At 35.1% G+C, this 20,519-nt stretch overlaps 1 protein-coding gene across 1 annotated transcript; it reads right to left on the bottom strand.

Annotated features, from left to right (window-relative positions):
- Window positions 1-2,014: 2,014 nt before the first annotated feature.
- LOC121487458 (proteasome subunit alpha type-1) lies at window positions 2,015-3,129 on the bottom strand. Its single transcript, XM_041749205.1, has one exon. It carries the CDS (start codon window positions 3,100-3,102, stop codon window positions 2,311-2,313), a length of 792 nt encoding a protein of 263 aa, XP_041605139.1. The 5' UTR covers window positions 3,103-3,129; the 3' UTR covers window positions 2,015-2,310.
- Window positions 3,130-20,519: the final 17,390 nt, after the last annotated feature.

The following is a 20,519-nucleotide window of genomic DNA, read 5'->3' as shown; positions in this document are numbered from 1 at the left end:
AGTGTTACACTCACAAAGAAAAGTTTGTCAAACTATGCCATAATGTTCCCTCATCATTTAGAATTTCTATTTTATGCTTATTATAGGAGCTCATTTAGATTTACTTAGACGTAGATTTCTCACATGTCAATGTTATAAAGTGTAAAAACAAAAATATGTCAGGGCCAATTGCTCTGAATCAATTTTTGACGAAGCGTAGCTGATGTGCCTCGTTTTCCCAATATTATGCCCTCTGTGCCAGCTTTTCTTTAAAAGAATGCTCTAAAAAAATAAAAAATAAAAAAATAAAAAATAAAGAATGCTCTACTGTTAACTCCAGGATTGTTTCCTAAGCCATTCTTATCTGTTAAATGAATTTTACTGCTGACACTCTGTACATTTCACTAGAAGGTACTGACACAAGTTTTTAGACCTCAACCGGGAATTATGTTTTACTCAAATGATCCGAAAGTGGCCCACTTACTGAAACATGAAGTTACAGTCGTCCAGTAATGCTACCCAGTTCATGCATACCAGGCAACTGCATCACGATTGTCACCTGGCCAACAACCACGGTATGATGCTATTCATTATAGAAAATACGTTGATTTTAGAGATGCTAACATTTGAATAATGAAGTGTATTTTATAATGGTTGAAATACAATATTGAAAAACTGGGTCTTGACTTTTCATCTCTAAAATGGGGATGTTTGGCTCTATTATCCTTTCTAAAAGATATCCTAAAGTCTTTTCTAAATTTCTCTAGATAATTATTAAGCATTTTATCCAGGGAGCAAAGACTAGTGTCAGAAGAATAAGAAATAACTTGCTGGTCTAACATGACTAATGAGTATTGTTGTCTTTGATCTTACAGCTAATATAAGCAAGACAATGGGGTTGCTAAGAGCCTGCATCAACCATTTTGTTATATAATATGTCAAAATAGGTGATTTATATGTGAGTAACCCTGATACTAGTATCTTTCTTATCAGGTATCAAGTGAGTGCATTCTGGATTATATACATAAGAAGGATCATTAGGGAATTATATCATTCCTGTCTTTTACAGGTCAAATCTTTACTTAATATCTGTGGGTCATTTTTATTATAGTTCGAAGAGAATATGAAAATGTAGGCATAGTTCAGAGAGTAATTTAATTACAATAATATGTCAGAAGGAAATCAAAAGGAATTGAAATGGTTTCATCTAAAAGGAAAATGTAACTTGAAAAATGGATAAAGTTCTGTTTATGACTGAACATTTCATTTTCTCCATTTATTGAATGTGTTTCCTGCATTTAATCTGTAGAAAGCTTCTAAAATGCCCCAGGATCAAATGTTCCAGTTTGAAGAAAACATAGCTTTCAGTAATAGTATATTTATTACAGGTAAGATCCAATTATAGGAAATCCCCAGTGACCATACTTTCTAATTGCAAAAGAATATCTAGATGAGTCCTCTGGTATAGAAATGACTCTTATTTCACTGTCCATACCCTTGTTAGTCAATGAAAGCTCCCAGTTGTTTATGATTGTGTACTGTAGTCAACAATAATAAGGAAAAACTGAGCAAATCTATAGTTCTACCACTAATTCTATTTAATAAATTTGTTGAATGTCCATATCACCTTCTTTACTGCCCCTACCTTAAGATTCTTAGTCACTGCCTTTGAGGAGAATCCATTTAAACTTTAATGTTAGCTTTACAAAATAGTACAACTGATAATTGGGAAATGGGTTTGAAAAAAAAGTATGAGAATAATATTCCTGTAAAATCTCTTTTTTTCCCTTAATCACTTCAGGATGCTTTACACGCAGGTACCACCTTTTAGAAAGAATGCTAGATAGTCTCTATATTAGGAACTCTTTCTTCCTCCCATGTTATGATTTATACCTTCCAGCCTGAGATATCCCTCTGAGAAAAGGTACATCATCTTTGAGTACTAGGAAAATCTAATTTACACCACTCCCATCTCAATCTTTCCCATTATGCATTTATTTATTTATTTATTTATTTTTTTTCACAGGCAGGTGAAACAATTTTATTTCACAGTTGTCTGTAAAACCACAAAGACACTATGTTCTTCATATAAAAACATTAGTACAGATAACTATACTTTCTAGAAAATGATTATATAGACCCTCTCAAAGAAAAATGCACACCATTATATGGTTCAGACAAGTTACTTGGGAAAAACACATCTGGACCGATTCCTAAAACATACCAGAAGACCACGCCACATCTTTTGGTTCAAAGTATAGATTACTGTCATCAGTAAGGGCTCCTGCATTCTTACATATTTGATAATACACATACAGACTGGTTTGTGACTTAATGCTCCATTGGTTCATCAGCCTTTTCTGCAGGTTCATCAGCAGGTTGAGCAGGCTGTGCCTTTCTCTGTGGTCTTTCTTCAAGACCTTCCAGGAACGGAGATACATCATCATCATCATAAATCGTAAACTCCAAGTCTTTACCAACAATTCCAATGGAAACATTCTTTGTAGTTAGGTCCTGTTCTGCAGGAAGTGTCTCTCGTAAGGCACGCAGACCATGTTTAACCAGTTCATTCAAATTGCATTCCATAAACCCAGACATATGTCTCTCCAAGTAAGTACGAGCTGATTGAGAACGGGCTCCAATGGACATGGCTCTACAGTCAAAATAGTTGGCAGATGGACAGGTTTGGAAAATGTGAGGGCCCATATCATCATAACCAGCAATGAGCAGTCCAACACCATATGGTCTCCGGCCATACCGTTGTGTTGGTATCTGGGTCTTGCTTCCAATTAGAGATACAAGACGAGACACAGGAAGAGGTCTGTCAAAAACAAATCTGGAATCCAAACACTCCTGGCGCATAAAATTACATAACAGTCTAGCATCAGCAGTAAGTCCCGCAATTGAGATACCAATATGGTTATCAACATGAAGAATTTTCTTCTGATGAGCTGCAAGCTCTGACTGTGCTCTCTTCAATGCAACCAACACTGCATGGGTTTTTGATTTCAGACCAACTGTGGCTGAACCTTGTTTGACAGCTTCCATTGCATATTCAATTTGATGAATCCTGCCCTGAGGGCTCCAAACAGTGACGTCATTGTCATACTGGTTGCGAAACATGGTTCCGGCGCGGGTCCCGCTGCGGCCTCCGGCCCCCATTATGCATTTAAATTAAATAATGGCAGATATTTCTAAGGCACAAAAATAAGTATTTAATAAAATCACTCAAAATGGCTTAAAGATTTAAATGTAAATATAAGACTATAAAACTTTTAATAAAAAAATACAGGAGAAAATCTTCAGGACCTAGGACTAGGACCAGCTACTAGTCCTTGGTTAGATATGTGGTTTGCCAATATTTCTTCCAGTCTGTATTCTATCCTTTCATTCTTTTAACAGGGCCTTTCAAGAGCAAATATTTTACATTTTAATGAGGTCCAATGTGTCCTCTCCTTTTGTGGGCCACGTTTTTAAAATCAAATCTAAGATATGGAAAAAAATCCTCAGAGCTCAACAATAAAATGACAATAAATGCAATAAATATCAAGCAACAATAAATTAATAATGGTAAATATTAAAGACTAAAAGAGCAAAACAGTAAAATAAGAAATGAACAAATGCATGAAAGGACATCTTACCAAAGATACAGAGAGAGGTAATAAGCACATGAATAGATGCACATTATTAGTCATCTAAGAAATAGAAATTAAAACTGCCATAAGATATTACTATAAACATATAATAATGACTAAAATTAAAAATAATAATAATACCAAATGCTGACAAGAATGTGGAGGAACTGGATCACTTATCCATTGCTAGTGAACGCAAAATGGTCTAAACACTCTGGAAACAATTTGTCAATTTCTTTAAAAAAACAAAATTAAATATATACTTATATGACCCAGGAACTACATTTGGAGTATTTTCCCACAGAAATAAAAACTTATGTCCACACACCAAAAAGGTGGTACCTACATATTTATCTCAGCTTTATTACTAATCGCCCCAAACTGGAAACAACCCAGATGTTCTCCCAAGAGTGAATAGTAAACAAACCATTGACTATTACTCAGCGATAAAAATAAATGAACTATTGATAGTGCACAACTTGAATAAATTTCCAGGGAATTACACTGAATGAAAAAGCCACTACCAAAAGTTTACCCACTTATGATTCCATCTCACAAGACAGTGCAGATATGAGCAGCCCACACGAAGTTGTTTTGCCATCTTTAACACACAGCTTCCACAGTTGGTCCAGTTGCCATAATTTCCCAGCAGGAGTGGGGTAGGAAGGAGGAATTCTTAGATATACAGCTTTGTCTTTAAGAAGACATAGAAGTTTTATTTGTCTTGTCTAATCTACCCAATGGCACAAACTAGATCACCTTACTGCAAGAGAGGCAGCATGTAGTCTCTAGCGGAGAGGCCCAGGGCCCAGCTAAAAATTTGTGTCTTCTCTAACTAGATGAGAAAGGATGGCTCCTGAAGGCTAAGGATCAGTTTCTGTCATACCAGCTTCAAGACTCTTCACAGTAGGACAACAGAGCCTTATATTTCACTGTTTCTCCATACAAAGCTATTTGCTGCAACATGCCTGGTGTCTTCATTTGTGTGTATGGGAGGGGCAATAGGTAGGCATCTGTGTGTGTAGCTTATTTTTAACTCTCTGGAAAGTCTTTGTTCCCCCTTTTAAAGTCCCTTTTGTCCTTCAAGGTTAAATAAATGTCAATATTATTTTACTTTCAGTTTTTCCTTTATTCTAATTTTAGGGCTGGAAGGGACTTGAGATATCACTCATCCTTTTAGGTATAATCACTGTAATCACTTATGTTACACACATGAGAAAGTAGAACGCATGAGAAGTGATTTACCCAAAACCACACAAGTTATAGATGTAAGAAGGATTCTGAGGGCAGGGAAAAATACCTCCTGTTCACTTTTTAATCCCTACTGTTTAGCACATACCCACCACACAGGTTGGACACTCAATAAACATTTAAAATGAATGATTGAAATATTTGTATTTATAAATCCTTGTTCTACATGATCAATGTATTCACTTAATCAGTTTGTATTATTAATCAATTTGATTGTGAGGCATTGGCTATATACTACACATTAAACTGTAGGCTTTTATAAGCAATTCCTAGCACAATAAGCACTCAAAAAATACAAGAATAATTGAGTGAGTACAGTATGTTCCATCTACTATAAGTGAAAAAATTATGAAAATGAGTAAATAATAAAACTCATCACATGAAGCATGTGACCAGAGACAATTTGTTTAACCTTTCCAAGATGCAGTATTATGAACTAACATAATCATAGTTATGAACTGTGTGGTAATGAGAAAACACACTTGCTATAGCATTGTTCTGATTGCATAAAGCAGCTATATGAAAGGTTTAGCTCAACGCTTGCCATATAACAATCTCACGGTGAACAGCAGCTAGTAGCAAAAGTGGGTGGTAGTGGTAACTTGACTATGAATAAAACCAGTAATAAAAGCAAGGGAATGTATTAAAGTTCTGGGTCTCCACATTGTATCTTATCTTAGTGGTTTTTTCCCCCATTGTGATTCTTGTACTCCTCCTTTTTTGGAAAAATGTTCATGAGATCTACTTCCATATGGCTTTGACTTTATCCAAATGTAAGAACTTTCATAATAAGAATCCATCTTAAAATTCAGAAAGTCTACAACCAGAGGTTAAAAACCAACAAACACCCTGTCTCAAAATGTTACATGAGAGATATTGGTGATTTCAGTATTCATAAACGTTTTAGAGGGAATACCTAATTTGATATCTCATATATTTCCATTAATTATATTAACTAAAGTTTTAAATATGCTCCGTACATCCATCTCTCTCTCTCTCTCTCTCTCTCTCTCTCCCTCTCTCTATTGATGGTCATAATAATGTTATCTATAAAGAAACCTGTAAAGATGTTTGTATAAAATAGAATTAAAAGCAAAGGGTGCCATACTATTAACCTCTATAATCTAAACTGCTACGAGTAGTGATGATTAAGCCTGACAGGGAAAGGATCAATGAGGTCAATACCATTCCATTTGCGTGTGGATGAGAAATCTGTACTCTGTCAAATGCCTGTATTCAGTGTTCTCAATCGAAGTTGTAGTGACACAGGTGAGAAACGTAACAAGTGTGTGTGACATGGAGTAAATCCATTTCTGTGGCTGGCAAGTGTATTTCCTGAAGCACATACCTCTTTGGTGCATAGCCTTCTCCTCCGGAAAAAAAAAAAAAAAAAAAAAGGATGAGAGGAATTGGAAGAGAAAGAAATGGTCATCCATTTGATTGTGCCCTGAAATCCCACAGTATTCAGATAACCTGTGACTCTGAAGCCAAATATATATTATTTATATTTTTCTCCTTTTTCTTATTTGAAGCCTCTTTTTCAAGTGTTGACTTTGTGTAAGCCAGATTTCTTAGAACAAACTGTCTCCTCACAATAGATATGATTTTGCAACAGTTGTTTGTTCAAATGTTCCCACCTCCACAGTAATCTTGATGGAGGAGGGTGCCAATAAAGAGTATTTACTTATTCTATCATTAGAAAGAAGAAAGAAGAAAGAAAAGAAAGAAAGAGAAGAAAGAAGAGAAGAAAGGGAAAGGAAAGAAAGAAAGAAAGAAAGAAAGAAAGAAAGAAAGAAAGAAGAAGAAAGAAAGAAAGAAAGAAAGAAAGAAGAAAGAAAGAAAGAAAGAAAGAAAGAAAGAAAGAAAGAAGAAAGAAAGAAAGAAAGAAAGAAAGAAAGAAAGAAAGAAAGAAAGAAAGAAAGAAAGAAAGAAGGAAGAAAGAAAGAAAGAAAGAAAGAAGGAAGAAAGAAAGAAAGAAAGAAAGAAAGAAAGAAAGAAAGAAAGAAAGAAAGCCCTCTCTATAGTCAGCATTCAAGCTTATTTTTCACATTCAAACTCAGATACTAGAGTCCGGGGATTATAGTAATTTCTTTATATTTGGCATATCCACTGATGTCTTATTCCCATCAATCCACCATTTAGGATATCACAATTATTTTCACAATTATGGAGTAATGTCTTTGAGGTCAGCCTGACAAGTATTCAAATTCTAGCTCTATTGTGTTCCTCAGTTTTCTTGCCTATATAGTAAAGATAATAGTTTCAGGTTATTATAAAATTAAATGAATAAATGTAGGCAAAACAGAGGGACCTGGGTGGCTCACTGGGTTGGGCATCTTCCTTCAGCTCAGGTCATGATCCCAGGATGCTGGGATCAAGCACCATGTCAGGCTCCCTGCTCAGGGAGCTCCCTGCTCCCTCTCCTCTGCACCCCCACCCCAGTAAGTATATAAATAAATAATAAGTAAATCTTTTAAAATTATAGGCAAAACATTTGAAATACTATGTGTCAGTGTACAAGCGTAGTTTCCTATTGAGCAGTGTTGTATGACTCCTTTATCTCTAGTCTTCACCTCTCTCTAGAAATACACAACTGGCTGCTCGATTGATATCTATAATTAAATAACTCTAATTGTCTCAAACTTAACATTTTCAAAATACGTTTCCTGATTTCTACTCCCAAATACATTCTTCCATCTTAGTAATAGTAAACTGCTGACACCCACTACAATTGTGAAAGCAGAACATCTAAAATGTTAATCCATTTATTTCCCTTACCATTTCCTATGGTATGAACTAAGTCCTATCAGGTCTTCCCCCAAAATATATCTTACGATCTCTTTCCCCTAACCTCGTTGCCTTAAACATTGGCCAGACCACCATGGACTCTTGATACTCCTCTCTAGGCTTGAGGGTTCCATTGTTCCATTTTTGCTGCCCTAAAGTCCATTCTTTACATGGTACCCAGAGTAAACTTAAAAACACAAGTCAGATAAGATATCCTCCTAAAATTCCCCAAAAGGTTTATGGAAATTCAAGTTCTAAAAACAATGAAAACTTTACACATGGGTATCCAGTCCCCCGCAATGGCGAAGAGAAGTTTCCCAACAAAGGAACCTCAACCTTTAGGGATGCTACCTGTGAGGTGTGGAATGTAGAGTGAACTCAATCCGAGCAGAGGACGACTGAGGACCTTGTCATATGTGCCTTAATGGCATTTTCCATGAGCTCTAAGGATGTCTGGTGACCCCAATTAATCCAAATAAAGTCATTTTCAGGATTAGTGATACCCCCAAATAATTCTTTTAATTTATTCAACTGGTAAATATGTGTTAATTACATTCAACATGTCTATCTTCCAGAAACAAATTTTAAAATACAGAGCACTGAGTGCAGTCCTGCCTGGATCACTCACCACTTCTGTGACCTTGAGCAACATTCATACCCTTTCTGATTAGCTATATATATATTTTTTCTCTTTATTTTAAAAAAATTGTGGTGAGAATTAAGCAAGATTACAAACGTATGTCCCCCCTGTCATTTTAAAATATGTTTAAAATGTCATGTCCTTCTGGTATTTTTAGGAAAAAAAAGACACATTATTAACTCAGATCCTATCTTGAGTTTTCCATCCACCAGTTGCTTTTCAGCACATTGTACCAATATGTGCTTCTAGGCCCTCCACTGATTTCTCTGCTTGTCTTCACTAAGAAATATTAAGCGTGGTAGCTAAATACAATGCTGCTCCTTTCATATAGGTTTAAGGGGGAGGAAGATCAAGAAAAAGCCAAATTCTTGTTACTGTTCCTTTCTTTTGTTCTCCATACTACCATACACATGTGTCTATATAGATATATTCTAGCAACCATTAAAAAATGATAAACATAAGGAGGTAAAAATATTGAAACTTTGGGCTAAACATTAATTTCCTACAATTAAGGGAAAAGATTATCAGGCATGAAAAGACATGGAATAAATTTAAATGCATATTAGTAAGTGAAAGAAGCCAGTCGTGAAAGGCTTCACTACAGGATTCCAATTATATGACATTCTGGAAAAAGGCGAAACTATGGAGAGAATAAAAACATCAGTGGGCAACCATTTTATAACATACTTTCTGACTAGATATTCAATCTTTCCTCTTACCATTGATCGTTCATTTTCCAGATCAAGAGAGAAAAATACTGAAGAGAAAATGTGGTAGAGATCTTTCTACTAAAATCTTAAAGTGTGGGGGCATCTGGGTGGCTCAGGGGTTAAATATATATGCCTTTGGCTCAGGTTGTGATCCCGGGATCCTGGGATTGAGTTTTGCATCAGGCTCCCCACAGAGAACCTGCTTCTCCCTTTGCCTGTGTCTTTGCATCTCTCTCAGTTTCTCTCATGAATAAATAAATAAAATCTTATAAAAAGAAATCTTAAAATGTGTCCTTCCAACTCATTTTCCAATCCAAATGCAGTTACTGAAGTAAGACATATTTTTTGAAGTAAGCTTTTATTCTCGTATCTCTGATTAATTTTTCCTCCCCAGTCTTTTTTATTTTTTATTTTTTGCTTTGTTTATATTAGTCAATGTATGTTGACAAATGACTTGAATCATCCAGTTTTAATTTTTTACCTGTGTCCAAAACATACACTGTTATTGATGAAATTTTTTTTAAAAGTAGTCAAACTGGGCAGCCTGGGTGGCTCAGCGGATTAGCGCTGCCTTCTGCCCAGGGCGTGATCCTGGAGACCTGGGATCGAGTCCCGCGTCGGACCCCCTGCATGGAGCCTGCTTCTCTCTCTGCCTGTGTCTCTGCCTCTCTCAGGAATAAATAAATAAAATCTTTAAAAAGGAAAAAGAAAGTAGTCAAACTTCTCCTGATCAACTTTTTTTATTTTTTTATTGGTGTTCAATTTGCCAACATATAGCATAACACCCAGTGCTCATCCCGCCAAATGCCCACCTCAGTGCCCATCACCCAGTCACCCCACCCCCCTCCCACCTCCCCTTCCACTACCCCTTGTTCCTTTCCCAGAGTTAGGTGTCTCTCATGTTTTGTCACCCTCACTGATATTTTCTTGATCAACTTCTTAAAAATATATGTGCTTCAGGAGCATCTGGATTTTCAGTCAATTAAGAGTCCAACTCTTGATTTTGGCTCAGTTCATGATCTCAGGGTCGTGAAATTGAGCCCCACGTTGGGCTCTGTGATCAGTGGGGAGTTTGCTTAAGATTCTCTCTCTCCCCCTGCCCCTTCCCCTGACACTCTCTTTCTCTAAAATAAAGAAAAAAAATAAAGCTTAAAAAATAAATATATATGTGCTGGAGCAAATGGGCTATGTAATTTCATATAAACCAGTGACCATTTCATAAGAAAACTGTAATGTGGTCTACATTTTAACAATTCCATCTTTTAGTAAATATCTCAGGTGATGATTATTCTCACTAACATTTGGGAACCATCATACTCACCAAGTAGACAGGGACTGTGTTTTACTCACCATTGTATTTCCAGTGCTTACTACAGTGCCTCAGCATTGAAGAAACCTAAACCCATCTATATGACTTTATTAAATCCTCTGAACTTAATAGCTATTGCTGCTTCAATTTGAAAAATGACAGGCAAAAACTCGAAGAAGTTAAAGGACTTTGTCAATCTCACTAACCAGCTCTGGACAGACCTGATTTTAAAATCCAGGGTCCTGGGATTGCAGCTATGTCTGTGATGGTAAGCCAAAAAAAAAAAAAAAAAAGGATTTTTTTCCCCCCTTCTTGGTGAACATCAAAAATGTTCACTCATTCAGCCTGGAGAAGGCATCCAGATTTAGAGGGAGGTGGAAAACTGTATTTAATAATCACCAAAATCCCATCAAGGGAATTTATTCTGGAAAATTCCTTAACAATACCAAAAAAATATTGATTTTTTTTTTTTAAGTAGGCTCCCCATCCTACATGGAGCCCAACATGGGGCTTGAACTCATGACTCTAAGATCAAGACCTGAGCTGAGATCAAGAGTTGTATGCTCAACTGACTGAGCCACTCAGGCACCCTTTGATTTTTTTTTTATAACACACTTTGGATCAGAAGCCTTGTTGTAATATGAGTTCACCTTATCTTTTAAGATAAAGGTAAATCAAATATTAATTCTGGCTTTTTAAAAATTATTTTTAAATAAACAGTATAGTTTATTAAAAACTTTTAGATATATCTTAAAGAAAAAAAATAAGGGCCTTTTCTAAAATCCAAGACTAGCCAGGTATGATTGCTCTCTCTAAACTGAGCTTTTAATCTATTGTAATACTGAGTGTGGGGGAGAAGTCTGCACATTCATATTGTCCCAAAACTAAAAGGTTTCCAGTAAGTAACCATCTACTTTCAGCTCTGTTAACCCTGCTCTGTCTACCTCCCACATGCCTTGGAAGACCTTGGAGCATTCATTAAGTTGCCTCATTACAAAGTCAGTAAAATTCTTTCAGTTCTTGTGTTCTAGGTTGTTAGACATATATAAATAGGTGGTATGTGGGTTTCTGTACACAGCCTGTAAAAGCAAACATATACCTGTATGTTACTCAAAACTTCTAAGCAATGACTGTATGAATATTTCATGTTTCCTCCTGGCCATTGTTTCTGTAACTTGTTTTTAAGTAATAAAAAGAGAAAGAGAAGAGTGTGAGAGAGGTCAGTTTCCATAGGAACAAATGTAACAACGGAAAAATCTGTTAGAGCTAGAGCTTTACCTCCAGGTAAGCTGAATTCACACTACCAGTGTGTTATGAGCAGTACATTGCCTAATTTAATTGCTTTTTCCGAAGTCATCTCTAAAAACTTTCCATAGTAATAAGTATTTACAACTTTTCTTTCATAAGGCATTTTACTTTATTTTCTACAAACTAGTCTTTTGGATGTCTTCAGCCATGGAGTGAAATAGATTCATCAGTCTAAATCCTATCCTATGTCTATATGGACAAGTTTTTTAGAGAGTAAACCCAGGAGGTAGCTTTACCAGCAAAACCACCACCAAAAAATACTCCCCAGCATCATAATATGTAACAAATAATTATACATATGCACATTATTAATTTAATATAGAATATGTAAGTTAGGTATTATGAACATGGACTCTCTGGCTTCTGAAATAAAAATATTTTAAATAGGGTCACCTGGTGTCTCAGTCATATAAGTGTTTGTCTTTGGCTTGGATCATGATCCAAGGTCCTGGGATTGAGCCCAGAGTCAAGATCCATGCTCAGGGGGGAGCCTGCTTCTCCCTCTGCCCCTCCCCCTGCTCATGCTCTCTCTCTCTCTGTCTCAAATAAATAAATAAAATATTTTAAAAACATGTATTTTTAAATCAGAAAATCGCTATATTTCCTATTTGGATTGGTATTATTTAAATACAAGAGGAAAAAAGCCAGCTAAAGCATAAATATTCTAGGAGAAAATTAAGGCAATACAACATAATTACTTTTTCTTAAATGCTAACTGTAGTACATCTAACTGTCAAAATATGCTAGCTACTTGACAGAGGGCATGAAGATCAAAGAAAATAATAAACTAATAAGTAACTTATAGAACTTTTCTAAATTTACAAGATGAATTAATATAAAATAATTCAACTTAGAAAAAATTGGTAATTTACAAATAATGTCTTGTTATCAATATAAGAAAGCAAGGTTATTCTGCAGTATATTTTAAGGGCCAGCAGAAATATTCCATTTTAGAAAAATCCATAGTTATCATGTAACTCCAAGACTTCTGTTTTTAGCTTTGGAAAAGGTATTTAAGTATTAATAGTAACAACTGATAAATTCTAGAAAGCTCAGGACTATCTTTGAATTCTTATTTCCTTTCTCTCCATCCAATTTGTTATAAAACTCTGTCTGTCACTTCTCATCCTTTACTCAAGACCTCAGTCTATCACCTTTTGGCCCCAGCAGCACTGGATCCCAACCCTGCAAGCTTTCAGGGCTTCCAGTGCAGAATAACACCTCCTTTTTCATATTTACTTTGTCCACATTCCCATTCTTAATGGGCAAGTTTCTCATAGGTTTGCCAGAAACGTCTGATAAAATTATTCTGAAATATAATGTAAATGACTGATGGAAATGTCAGTGTGTTATACATCCCAGGGAGATGTGCATTCAAAGGGGAAATTTATTATCCCCAAGGATTAATTTGTTGATTCAAATCCCTTGGAAATGAGAAAAAAAATTTTTTTTAATTTAACAAATGAATACTCAAAGGAAGAATGAATCTATAATGTTAGAATTTCAGCAGTAACACTGCCATAGATCCCAGTAGACTCTTAATTTGCACAATTTTGCCAGTTAACTCCTTCACATATGACTACCAGTTCTGCCACAAAATGTTAGAAATTTAGAAGCTATCTGATTTGTCTTTACCACTTGTCCCACAATTCTGAATTTGCAGTACCGGTTACCTATAAATGGAGATAAGGATGAGGTTAAAAACAAGAGGCTGAAAAAAAAAAAAAAAAAAACAAGAGGCTGTTTGAGTCACAAGAGCCTCCAGATTTTCTTCCTCATTGTCCCTTCTTCAGCTCTGCAGAAAACTGAAGATATGTCCTTGAAATGGTGACACAGAGACTTATTTGTGAGGGTAAGAGATCTGTCCCTTGGAAACACACCACAGAACAGGGCAGGAATCCATATTAAACCCTCAAATTTCAGTAGAAATCTATCAGTCATGTACTGAATTTTGAAAATGCAATCTTTTTGCCCATTGAGATCTCAGAATTATGACAAGTAGGCTAATAATTTCCAGATCAACTGTAGAAAAATTCATGCCAGGGCAGCCTGGGTGGCTCAGCGGTTTAGCGCCGTCTTCAGCCCGGGGCGTGATCCTGGGGACCGGGGATCGAGTCCCACGTTGGGCTCCCTGCATGGAATGGAGCCTGCTTCTCCCTCTGCCTGTGTCTCTGCCTCTCTCTCTCTATGTCTCTCATGAATAAATAAAATCTTAAAAAAAAATAAAGATAATAAAAATAAATAAAAGGACATGAAATCATGTTTCCATACAATAATTGTATTTAACTTAGAAAATCAACAAGATATCTAGAAAATCTCACAATACCTGGAATTTGATCAACTTATTTCTAAATAACTGATGGAATAAAGAAGAAATCGCAAAGGAAATTAGAAAATATTTCTTATTAAATGATAATTAAATCACAGCATACCCAAACTAGCAGGATGTAGCTAACGTAGTGCTGATGCAGTACTTAGAAGGAAATTTATAGTTTTAAATGTTCGTATTTTTTAAAAAATGACAAAACCAATGATCCAAAAACAAGGCCCTGGGCTAGGCACCAGAAATTCAATGGTAACTAAAACATTGTCCATGTCCTGATGGTGAATAGAGCCTACTGCAATGGTTGCCATATATGAGTATGAATAATCATCACCAGGAGTATTTATTAAGATGAGAGTCATTAGAATGTAAATGAAATTACAGTTTTCCCTTATGAAACAATCACTGTTTTAGTGTGCCCTTCACAATGAGGAGTTCCGTGTGCCCAACAAACATAGGAAGAAATCCAATTTCATTACATATTTGAAGAGTGTTCACTGGAAACAATGAGAATCCACTACACACCCAACAGAATCGCTGAATGAAAAGGACAGAAAATGCCAAATGCTGCCGATGCTGCAAGGATGCGGCACAACCGGAATTCTCACATACAGTTAGAATTTAAATTGGTAAAACTACTTTGGAGAACCATTTGGCAGTAATGACTCAAGATGAATGTGTACAAACTCCATGACTCATCAATTTCCTTCCTTGGTATACAGCCTACAAAAATGCTTACATGTGTTGAGCAAGAACCATGTACAATCACATTCAGAGCAGCACTAAAATCACATTTAGCTGTGAGAGAGTGGGGAGTGACTGGTAAGGGACATGAAGCTAGCTTGTGGGATGCTGGCAATGTTCTGTTCCTTGAATTGTGTGTGCTATTGATATTTGAAGGTTCACACAAAGTAAAAATTCACTGGACTGTTCATTTGTTCACACAAAATATCTGTTTCGTTTCAATTAAAAGCTCAAATAAAAACAGAATAAATACTTCCCTTTGTTTTTAATTTGATGCATAAAAGTCACCACCAAGGTATCTTCGTTATCAGGATTTTATATTCTTGCAATTGTCAACCACAGTTCTTTTTCTCCTTAAATTTAGTTAAAAGGGCTTGGATAGTCCATTTGTTCTCACACTTACTGTGTACTCTGGGTATTCAAATGAATGAGAGACCTTTAATGTTTTCAAAGTCAAATAATAAGCTTAATATTTCATCAGAAGTATTTTTTAAGATTAATAATTGACAATGTAATCCCCAGGTCGCCCTGTGTAATCCTTTCTGAATCAGGGTAGTGAGGTTTACAGCTCCCTGAGAGTGGTACTTGAGCTATGTCTCTTTGGGAATGAAAATGTATTGCTTTCTGAAGCCGAACAAATCTATATTGAATCATAATCCTCCTACTCTGGACCATTGGAGATATCTGGTATAATTTAATATCTACTTCTTGCACTCTAATCATTTTCTTTTTTCTTTAGTGGACATATGGGAAAACAATCACACAGTCCCTGGTTTTTGTAAGTAAACTTTTGAGAAGCCTTTAATTAAGCGAATATTCATAGAAATATGAATTATCTCGTGTTCCTTAGTAAGTGATAAATGCTTTTTGTTGTTTAGGAAAATATCCATTTCCTCACAATGGTTTATAAGAAGCTAAAAATTACAAGTTGCCTTGAAATTTAGGGAATAACTGATATGGATTAAATGAATAAAGGATCTTAACTTTCTGACATTCCTTTTATACACCTTCATTTTAAAGCACTGGATACCCACAGGTGAGAAAAGTCCATTTGTTAAAATCTTTATGAATGGAGTGGGTTTTTTTTCTTTTGTTTTACCTTTTATAAATTAAAAAATATTTTTAAAAAGATAAAAAGAGAACTGAATTCATTCCCACCAGAATTAGCTGTAATTCTTACTGTAATCTTACAGCGAGCCACAATCATGAGTTCAGGAATGCATTAGTGCACTAAATGTGCCAGCTGAAAATAACTAGGCAATTAATTATCAAAGGGCTTTCCCACTTAGATTGTTATATAATATGATTCCTGGCCTCTTCGGCAGTGTCACCTGGCAGTATGCAAAGTGTGTGCAGTGGTAGTTGTAGAAGATGTGGGTCTGGGTCAAGATATCTACCTGCCAATTCAAAATGACTTGGACATTGCATTGGAAGAAGGTTTAATATTGGTAAGTTAGAGAATACTAGTTGTTTGCCTTAAGATAAAGGCTTCTCAAAATACACGAGTTTTATATTTATCCAATTTTCTTAAAATAACTTCTTGACAGCATCTTAAAATGGGAGCATGCCCAGCTTCATTACAGTTGCGCAAATTTATGCTGGTGGATAAAACATAATTGTAAATTGTTTTTCCTTCTGTTACCATCTTTTGAAACATATCCTACTTTGCATTTTTTCCTAATAATTACAAAAGATTTCGTGTTTTATTGCTTTCTATTCATAATACTCACATCTTTACTTACACTTTCATGGTTTCAGAATTGATTGCTATTTCAGTTTCTATGGTAACTCTGCCAGTTGCCTACCTATAAATAGATATTTTATAATAGCAGGCTTATGAAAGTTCAATTTTTGAATACCTTTCTGCAATCAGGAGAATAGCTAGGATAATAACATATAAATCAAGATTTAGGAAAACAGATATACTTGTCAGGGTGTAAAAATAGATGACTAAAATTGAAATTTTAGTTAGATGCATGTTGGCAAGCACATGGCGAGAGATAGAATACTCGAATATTTAAAAAGAAAAATGTACAGTTGGGATGTAGTTTTCGTTTTAGCCCCCATTGAAAAATTCATGATATCTTTTAAATAACATTTATTAACCACAAGCAAACTCTCCAGATTGCATTCCCTTCATTAGAATCTTATACACTCTTCAACATAATTTTGTAGAAATTCTTACCTATGAATATTACCCTTGGTTTTATATATGTATGTAAATATAGTAATATTTTATATATGTATACAAATATGATAATATACTAATGTATAATCTTCCAATCTATGTTTTTATCTTTTAATGTTCTTTGTATTATGGTTTCATTTGCCATACAGGCATTTTAATATAGGTAGTCCAATATGTTAGTTTTCAAAAAAAAATTATTTATGTCAGTTTTCTTCTGTGGAGTCTGAATCTCTGCCTCACTCAGGAAGCCTTTCCTACTGCAAGATTATAAAAACATTCCTCTGTATTTCTTTTTTTATTCTTAGTCTTAAAAATATATTGTTATTAATTAATCTGGAATTTACTTTGCGTTTATTGTGAGGTAAGATTTTATTTTTTATAGAATGTCAATTGGATTATCAGTAGTTTTCATTTCCCTGATAGTTTTAAGTGCCCTATTTATCATATATTAAATTTCAAATACACAAGGATATATTTTATACACGGACCTTGTATTATGGTCCCTTCGTTTATTTTTTATTCCCACACTTATATCTGCTAACTAGCATGTTTTAATATACAGTAGTCTATTTCAAACGTGTGTTAGTATTCTGTTTATTTGCTTCTCTGTATGAACTTTAGAATCTGCTCAAAGTTCCGTAAAATTCCCATTACCGTTTCCATTTAATTTATTATTTAATTCAGGAACAATGTACATCTATATAACATTTAGTCTTCCCATGTAGGAACACATGAACTAGTTGTCTACATTTGCTCTGCTCAGTTTTATGTTCAACAGTAAGTTCACATCTTATTCCCTACTCAAAAAAATTCTAGAATTTTGCGCTATTTGTATGTGGAATATTTTCAGTTAGTCTTCTATTTGCTTATGGTTATTAATTCTACCATAGCTAGCATATTTATCTAGCATTTCACCCCCTTACTGCACTATCATATGAGCTCCATTAGCTTTTCAGTTCTTTTATATATATTTATTCATTATTTTATTTAGTTTTAATTCAATTTGCTAACGTATACTACATCATTAGTTTCAGATGTAGTTTTCAATAATTTATGTTGCATATAACACCCAGTGCTCAGCACATCACATGCCCTCCTTAATGCCTATCACTCCATTACCCCATTCCCCACCCACCTCCCCTTCAGCAGCCCTCAGTTTGTTTCCCAGAGTTAAGAGTCTCTCATGGGTTGTCAGTTCATTTATATATATATTTAAAGGCATGTTAATATATGCTTTCACTTTCTACCTATGTATCTTGTAAATCTAGCTTTGTATACTTTAGGAAATAATCTAAATATATACTGAATCTTTGGGAAATACAATAAATGTATATGAATCTGCTCATATATGCCTCAGTTAATACATTAATATCTAGAGACAAAGTTGGGACTGTAAGTCTACAAAATGAGTAACACACTTTTTATTTTCTTATTTGTTTTTTGTATATTTTTTATTGGAGTTCGATTTGCCAACATATAGCATAACACCCAGTGTTATCTTGTCAAGTGCCCCCCTCAGTGCCCATCACCCCGTCACCCCATCCCCACGCCCACCTCCCCTTCCACCACCCTTAGTTTGTTTCCCGGAGTTAGGAGTCTCTCATATTCCGTCACCCTCTCTGATATTTCCCACTCATTTTTCTCTCCTTTCCCCTTTAATTCCTTTTACTATTTTTTATATTCCCCATATGACTGAAACCATATAATGATTGTTCTTCTCCAATTGACTTACTTCACTCAGCATAATACCCTCCAGTTCCATCCACATTGAAGCAAATGGTGGGTATTCGTCTCTTCTGATGGCTGAGGAATATTCCATTGTATACATAGACCACATCTTCTTATCCATTCATCTGTCGATGGACACTGAGGCTCCTTCCACAGTTTGGCTACTGTGGACATTGCTGCTATAAACATTGGGGTGCAGATGTCTCAGTCTTTCACTGCATCTGTATCTTTGGGGCAAATCCCCAGCAGTGCAATTGCTGGGTTGTAGGGCAGATTTATTTTTAACTCTTTGAGGAACCTCCTCACAGTTTTCCAGAGTGGCTGCACCAGTTCACATTCCCACCAACAGTGCAAGAGGGTTCCCCTTTCTCCACATCCTCTCCAACATTTGTTGTTTCCTGTCTTGTTAATTTTCACCATTCTCACTGGTATGAGGTGGTATCTCGTGGTTTTGACTTCTATTTCCCTGATGGCAAGAGTAACACACTTTAAATAAAAATTACTAATTTTGACTTTTTCCTAAATTTAGGATGTATTATAAATTTTCACATGATATAATCTCCATTGAACTATGAGCTCCTCAAATTCTGTGGATCCACCTTATTCATTTCTGGGTCACCAGACCCACCCAGTAAAATTCAGTGTTGTCGGATCAATCAATCAATCAATCAATCCTTACCACCCTAGTTACTTTTGGTCAGCAAAGAAAGCCTGCAGTTTGATTGAGGCCTATGAAGTTTTACTCTGCTTTGAAAATATTAGAATCTTATACACCACATTTGGTCTCATTCCTAAATGCTTTTTACATATAAGATAATTGTGCATTCAACAGAAGAAGGGATCTTTTTCATTTTAATCAGAATCAGGCCACCTGTAGGTGTCTCACATGTAAAGGCATAGAAAGATAAAAAATGATTATATTCAAAAATGTCTTTTCCCAGAAAAGAATATTTGAAATGAAATACTAATATCATCTGAATACTTGGCAAGTTTTCCTTTTCTTCTGGAATTTGATTGTTAACGATCATTAGCATTATACTTTCTGGGTAGTTTCATGATACAGATCAATAAGTTGTATCGCCTGCTCCCTTTTAATATAGCAAATGTTAAGTTATGTATTCCTGACAGTGTGTTAGCATAGACAAATATAAATTACTCCTAACAGTTCAGATTCACATGAATCACTTCTTTTGAGGTTTCTTCAGAGAATGATTGTAATCACGTAAAGAAAATGCAAGAAAGTAACTCCATTTTATTGCATACAGTGCAATGTTCCATTGATGGATGAATTTTGCATTCATTGCAGGAGAGATTGTGTAATGAAATACATGTCAGACATTTAATGGCTGTTAGACATTTCATCTCCTTTGTATTTAAAAGCATAAGTTGACCTTATCAGATGCCTAATAAATGAAGCAATTGTACCTTATACTAATTAAAATATGTTCCATTATAACAAAAATGAGATTCGGTTACATGAAAAAGATATTATTTCTGATGTTCAGTAGTTTATGCTTAAATATATATTTCTGGTGCCAAAGAAACCCTTCCATTTCTTCAAACAATACTACTTGGGATGCCGACAACAAACAAGGCTTTTAAAATATGTAGTTGTTATAAGTATGGGAAAGAAAGCATAGTAGCAAGAATCAAACATTAGTAATGCTATTCATTTCTTGATCTGTTCAGACAGGTGGTAGATCACTGCAGCAGAACTTATTCTATTTATTTCCACACAAATGGTATTTCATTTGAATAAAGGATCAGAAAAACAATGACTGAAAGGATAAGCTATGGTTGATGCTGAAAAGCAGACCTTAATATCCATGAGGAAATGAGTAGTTCTAGAAACTAGAAATTGTAAGACATGTCACTACTGTAAATTAGATTATTTCCCTAGTGCTCTAGTTACGTAAA

This window comes from Vulpes lagopus, chromosome 3 (genome assembly GCF_018345385.1).
Source record: "Vulpes lagopus strain Blue_001 chromosome 3, ASM1834538v1, whole genome shotgun sequence".
NCBI lineage: Eukaryota > Metazoa > Chordata > Mammalia > Carnivora > Canidae > Vulpes > Vulpes lagopus.
Note: the sequence above shows the minus strand (reverse complement) of the source record. Positions and strands in the feature narration are given on the sequence as shown.

Coding starts and splice junctions, on each gene's coding strand:
- LOC121487458 (XM_041749205.1), bottom strand. CDS start 3,102: ATGTTTCGCAACCAGTATGACAATGACGTCACTGTTTGGAGCCCTCAG.